Source organism: Trichechus manatus, unplaced genomic scaffold (genome assembly GCF_000243295.1).
Source record: "Trichechus manatus latirostris isolate Lorelei unplaced genomic scaffold, TriManLat1.0 scaffold00028, whole genome shotgun sequence".
Taxonomy (NCBI): Eukaryota; Metazoa; Chordata; class Mammalia; order Sirenia; family Trichechidae; genus Trichechus; species Trichechus manatus.
Window position 1 is genome coordinate 5,855,946 of NW_004443964.1, and position 6,217 is coordinate 5,862,162.

Below are 6,217 nucleotides of genomic sequence, written 5' to 3' on the forward strand. Positions count from 1 at the left end.
GACGCTCAGGTCAGAGAGGAGCAGAGTGAAACGCGTCCTCAAAACTTTCTACAAAAAAACCTGGAACAAATAGATCAAGACCCCCATCCTTCATGCTCCCCTGATCTCGCACGTCCCCTCAGGGGAGATACACGTTTGGCTGCGCTGCAGTTACTTGTTTACAGGGCCGTCTCTTTACTAGAGTTTTCGTTGCTTATGACTGGGAAGCATGCCTTTCATCCATGATCTCCAGCAGCTAACAGGAGACGTGGCAAACAGTGTGGGCTCTCAACAAATATTTGTATGCATATATGTATGTCTGTATATATATATATGTTAATGTGTATATATATATACACACACATATATATTTCTTTCTCCTCATAGTACTAACAAGCAAGAGTTTGTTTTTAAGGTCGCATTGACTAGTAATAGTGTCTGAAATAAATCCTTTAGACCAAATCCATTGCCCAAATCAGAAGGCTCCTTAGAAGCAAGGATGGCGAGATCACATACTTCGGACATGTTATCAGGAGGGATCAGTCCCTGGAGAAGGATATCATGCTTGGTAAAGTGGAGGGTCAGCGAAAAAGAGGAAGACCCTCAGCGAGATGGATTGACACAGTGGCTGCAACAACGGACTCAAGCATAATGATAATCGTGACGATGGCGCAGGACAGGGCAGTGTTTTGTTCCGTTGTACACAGGGTCGCTATGAGTCGGCACCTAACAACAACAACAACATTGCCCTCGAGTCGATTCCGACTCATAGTGACCCTATAGGACGGAGTAGAATTGCCCGATAGGGTTTCCAGGGCTATAATCTTTACAGAGGAGCTCTGGTGGCGTAGTGGTTAAAAGCTTCGCTGATAACCAAAAGATCAGCAGTTCAAATCCACCAGCCACTCCTTGGAAACCCTGTGAGGCAGTTCTACTCTGTCCTATAGGCTCACTATGAGTCGGAATCAACTCAATGGCAACGGGTTTGGTAATCTTTACGGAAGCGGACTGCCACATCTTTCTTCTGAGGAGCAGCTGGTGGATTCAAACCAACAACCTTTCAGTTAGCAGCCAAGTGCTTAAGCACTATGCCACCAGAGCTCCTTCAATCCTTAAGGCAGACCTTTCAAACTCAAGGTTGGCTGCCGTTGTAGGTCTTGGCGTGAATGCGTCTTTTCCATTTCCTCGTGAAAAAGGTTGCCTTTGTCACCTCCACTTCATTTTAAAAAGGTCAACTGAATTATATAGCTGTTAAGTGACACGATCAGAGTCGCACAGACTCACTGCAGAGTTCACAATCCAGAAGGAGCATGCACTCTGGGGCCACATAGGAGTAAGCACAGGTGGTTGGCAAAGTACGGTAAGCATGACAGCTGCAGTCCTGGCACCTGGGATCAGAACCCCAACCCCCATAATATTGCCAAATTTCTCTATTGGTCAGAGGGAAGTTTCCAGACCCTTTGCCAAAGATTAATTTTTGATAGTGGATGGTGGTATCTCTTCCCTTCATCTCCTATGGAGACAGGTTTGAAGTCTGTGTAGTACCCAAGAATAAGTACTAGTTACACTTCTGACCTGTTTTTACAATCTTCAGCCTTTATAAAAAGCTATCTCTGCCCCTAGGTATCAAGGTACAGAGAACATTAAACAACGTTCTCTAGAGTTACCACAAAAGGCAAATTCCCAGGCACCCACAGTGGGAAGGAGGACAACTGCCTGTGTAAAGTCAGCTCGAGAGAATAGTATGCTTGGCAAACAACTCGAGAGCAGAGCCCACGCTGCTGAAGAGAGCAGAACAGCGGAGCCCAGGGAGGACCCAGCAGTGAAGGCCTCACCTGGGGAGCAGGTCAGAGCGCCCCCCACAGCAAAGATGGGGTCACAGAAGAGTCAGGAAAAACAGCAAACCGTGGCGGAGATACTGTCACCAGGATGTCAAGACAAAAGGACGGCCACTGGGAGGACAGGGACACCCTCACTGCAGAGTCAAGACATGAAGATAGCCAGAGAGGTGGGGAGCCAGCACAAGCAGCCGACAACCCCAAGGACAGTGCCCATGAAGGACAAAGGAACAGCCACAGCAAAGAGACTCACCCTAGGAGGTCAGGGCATGACTCCAACCACCTCAGCGGGAGTGAGAGGAGGCCGTCTCTCAACGAGGAATAGAAAGACGGGAGTTACCCCAGCAATCATCCAGAAAAAAAGCACCTCGGTGAGCATCAGGACTCAACCAAAAGCCACACCGAAGGTGAAGCTGAAGAGTCTACCATCCGAGGAGAGAGCCGCTTCCCAGGGTCCCACCGCACAAAGAGCCCAGAGACTGAAGGCCACCAACTTCAAGTCTGAGCCTCGGTGGGATTTTGAGGAAAATTATAGCTTGGAAGTGGCGGCCCTACAGACGGTGAGTTTTTGCCAGCACCCCTTACCTGTCGCCTTTCTGCTCTGAAGCTCCTCTGAGGGGGCAGCCCACCTCTACCCTCTCCCCCTCCTCCCAGGCACTGCTTTTCAGCTTTGCCTTGTCCCCATGCTCATCACGAAGTAGAACTCAGCCCTACGCTCCTCTCATCCTGGCCTTCCTTCCTGTAAAGGCCAAAATGGGGGAGAAGGAGGAGATAGGCCCCAGAGCCCTGGCCCGGACGGCATGGGGAGGTGTGAGTGAGAAGGGGCCTGCCACGGGGTCACCCTGGAGGGACCATCAGGGCCTGCTCTGGGGCTTGACAGTTGAATCCCCATCCTCTGGTGAGGGGGGGCGGGGAGGTAGCAGGCTGGCGGTAAAGGGGGACTAACAGACAAGAACACCAACCTCAGGCCCAGCCCCAGGCCCTAGAAATGCCTTGTCTTTCCTACAGAGCCAATTCCACAACCTTCACTCTCTTCCAACCCTAAGAAAACAGGCTGGGCCCGCACATCACACACGTGCCTCCTCACGCTCCCTTCCACGGTGGGAGGAGGAAGGGGAAGCGTTCAAAATGGTTATGTTTGCCTGCATGTAAGTGCAGCCATGTGGATCCACTGCACGAGGGGACACCACTGGACCACGGTGGGCCTGGATAATGGAGGGGGTCCGCAGACCCTGGGAGTAGGAAGGAAGAGGGAGGTGCAGCAGTGCCTTCGCAGTTTGGAGGCCTGCGTTCTGCTCCCTGCACCCCAGCCCCTTGCCGGTGGCTCCCACCTCGCCCTGCCTGACCCTCTCCTCCTGCGTATAGAGCTGTCCCGACTCTGTGAAGGTCAAAGCCTCCCAGTCTCAGTGGCTCCAGCACCTCTTTCTGCCCAACCTGACCCTCTTCCTAGACTCCAAACGCTTCACCCAGAGCGAGTGGGACCGCCTGGAACACTTCGCACCACCCTTTGGTTTCATGGAGCTCAATTACTCCCGTGAGTGCTGGCCCCAGGGGAGACTGTGCGCACTCGGGGAGGGCTGAGGGCTGCAGGCTTCTGGTCTGCCTCGTCCCTGGTAGAAATGATGAGCTGACTCCTGGTCCCTCCCAGGCTGAGTGGAGACCCCCCCCCCCACTTATTCCAGTGGTGCAGAGGGTCGTGAGCCGCTTCGCCCCAGTGCCCCAGCAGCAGCTGCTCCTGGCCAGCCTCCCCCCCGGGGAGCCCCAGTGTATCAGGTGTGCCGTCGTGGGCAACGGGGGCATCCTGAACAACTCCCAGGTGGGCCGGGAGATAGACAGCCACGACTACGTGTTCCGGTGAGTGGGCCCACCCCCTTGCGCCGGACGCTGCCCCTCTCCTGCAGGCAAGGGCTCTTCTGAGATTGGGTGAGGCACCCACGCCTCTGCTGCCCGCGTCTGGAAGGCGCAATTCCTGCCTCCCCAGAGGATCTCAGCAAATGACAGCTGCCTCCCTGCTTCACCTTCCTGTCCCGCCCCAGCACCCTCCTCCGCTCATGGGCTCTGTCTCCTTCTGTCGCTCTGGTGCAGACTGAGCGGAGCTGTCATTAAGGGGTATGAACAGGATGTGGGCACTCGGACGTCCTTCTACGGCTTCACCGCCTTCTCCCTGGTCCAGTCCATTTTTCTGTTGGGCAGACAGGGCTTCCAGCACGTGCCACTGGGGAAGGTGAGCTAAGAGGAAGGGGCCTGGCCACGCCTAGACTCTGGATAAGAGAGCCCACGGGTGAGCAAGGGAGGTGGCACCACGTGTTGGAGTCTGTGATTAGTGCAGGCTCCGTTCAAAGGAAAGGCAAGAGGAGGAAGGGCAGCCAGAGCCAGCCGAGAAGAGCAAGGGGTCCCGAAGGCCGTCCTCCTGGCCCACTTGCTGCCCTTGGTCCTCAGAATGTCCGCTACCTGCACTTCCTGGAAGGCACCCGGGACTATGAGTGGCTGGAAGCCCTGCTTCTGAATCAGACCCTGATGGGAAATAACTTTCACTGGTTCAGGTACCCACTGCCCTCTCCCTGACCCCACGCTGAGCTGTGACGGGTTCAGCTATCAAGGGGACAGCCTGAGTCATCTGCTGGGGAGGGGGCACTGTCACCAGTCATGTCCCTGACCCTGCTCGGCCTGCCCTACGAGGTAAGAGAACTGGGCCTGAATGACCCGTTCCCGACCTCAGGCGCCGGCCCCAGGAAGCTTTTGGGGAAGCCTTGCCACTGGACAGGTACCTGTTGCCACACCCAGACTTGCTCAGATACATGAAGAACAGGTGAGAGCAGAAAGCATGTGGCCAGGCCCGGCCTCTCCTGCTTGCAGACTCCTGACAGCTGGGGGTCTGGGGTGTTTGACAGGTTTTTGAGGTCGAAGACCCTGGACACTGTCCACTGGAGAATATACCGCCCCACCACGGGGGCCCTCTTGCTGCTCACTGCCCTTCAGCTCTGCGACCAGGTAAGGCTCTGCCTCAGGAGCAGGGGGACCTGGAGAAACAGCGCAGGCTGTTCCTGGGCCTGCTCAGCCTGGGACAATGGCTGGGCTGGATGCATAGCCCCCTGGAGGGGGATTCGAGGGTGTGTGCGTGCGAGTGGGTGTACGCATGTGTGCACGTGCATTGAGGAGACCTGCACCCAGACCTCTAGGGATGGAATCAGGTTAAGGGGGACCCCCCTCAACACACACACACAGAAGAAGCAGCCTGGGAGGCAGTAACTGCAGGCTCTTTCTCCTCCAACCTTTGTGTAGGTGAGTGCCTATGGCTTCATCACCAAGGGCCATGAGCGCTTCTCGGATCACTACTATGATAAGACGTGGAAGAAGCTGGTCTTTTACGCAAACCATGACTTCAAGTTAGAGCAAGTGCTCTGGAAACGGCTACACGACGAAGGTATAATTTGGCTGTACCAGCGCCCAGAACTTCCAAAGTAAAGAACCGACGGAGGTTGCAATCCGCCCTTCAACCCTTCCAAGGAACAGTGTGCGCTGGGTGTCTGAGACTCTTGCACCATTTTCTCTAGTATGAGAATCCTCATGATGCCTCAGGGAACACCGGACAGAGGAAGAGTCTCACTCAAGACGGCAAATGATCCATTGTGGTTTTGGAGTCTTTTTGCTGCAGGGCCTGATTCCTAAGACCAGAGATCTTCAGCGAAATGAGGTGATAAGTGATCAGCGCCCTCGCTGTTCAAAAGCCACTCGCTACAGTGGAAAGAGCCTGAACTCATAGAGACATAGAGATTTGGATTTGAGTTCCAGATCTTCTACTGACTACTTGCAAAATCTTGAAGACGTTACTTAATTTCACTACAGGTTGTCTAGAGGACCTTTCCAGAGCTTATCTGGTTCTAGAGCGGCTTGCACCTTTTATAGTCTTTGAGATATTTTACAACTCTGTGGGTTGTAGAAAGCTGATAGTAATACTGATAATTCTTGTCCATGAAGATGCAAATGAAGTTTATACAATGAAGGTGCAACTTATTATTGCTCTGTGGACAGCCACCCAGTTTTGCATCTATTTGCAAATTCATTGTGGCCTTTCTGATTGCCTACATGTGTGTCTGTTCTTTGGAACCAGTTTTTACATCTTACTGGTCCCTTCACTAATGAGTCAATAAAATCTTTGACGTGTGTTCATTTTATGTTCGTATGAGAGTCATGATTTTACATTTAAAAAAATCATCCTTTAAGTCAATCACAGAAGGACACATATTGTATGATTGTACTTTTATAAGATGACAAAAATAATATACAGAGACCAACATATATAGCGACAAATATGTATACACAGAGACCAACGCTCACTGGTGGTTACCAGGGATGGGGCGGGGGGGTAGGGGGAAGCACTCTTGAAATAGTAGACACTT

General features: G+C 52.9%; 1 protein-coding gene across 1 annotated transcript in view; it reads left to right on the forward strand.

Moving 5' to 3' along the window:
- Nucleotides 1–5,957, forward strand: part of ST6GALNAC1 (ST6 N-acetylgalactosaminide alpha-2,6-sialyltransferase 1) — a 16,473-nt gene extending 10,516 nt beyond the window's left edge. The window contains exons 2-9 of the mRNA XM_023729228.1: nt 1,603–2,377; nt 3,183–3,351; nt 3,500–3,671; nt 3,903–4,041; nt 4,257–4,360; nt 4,537–4,626; nt 4,709–4,808; nt 5,100–5,957. Of these exons, the coding sequence (XP_023584996.1) occupies nt 1,603–2,377; nt 3,183–3,351; nt 3,500–3,671; nt 3,903–4,041; nt 4,257–4,360; nt 4,537–4,626; nt 4,709–4,808; nt 5,100–5,282 (1,732 nt within the window). The 3' untranslated portion in view covers nt 5,283–5,957. The remainder of the gene's footprint in view (nt 1–1,602; nt 2,378–3,182; nt 3,352–3,499; nt 3,672–3,902; nt 4,042–4,256; nt 4,361–4,536; nt 4,627–4,708; nt 4,809–5,099) is intronic.
- The last annotated feature ends 260 nt before the right edge of the window (nt 5,958–6,217 follow it).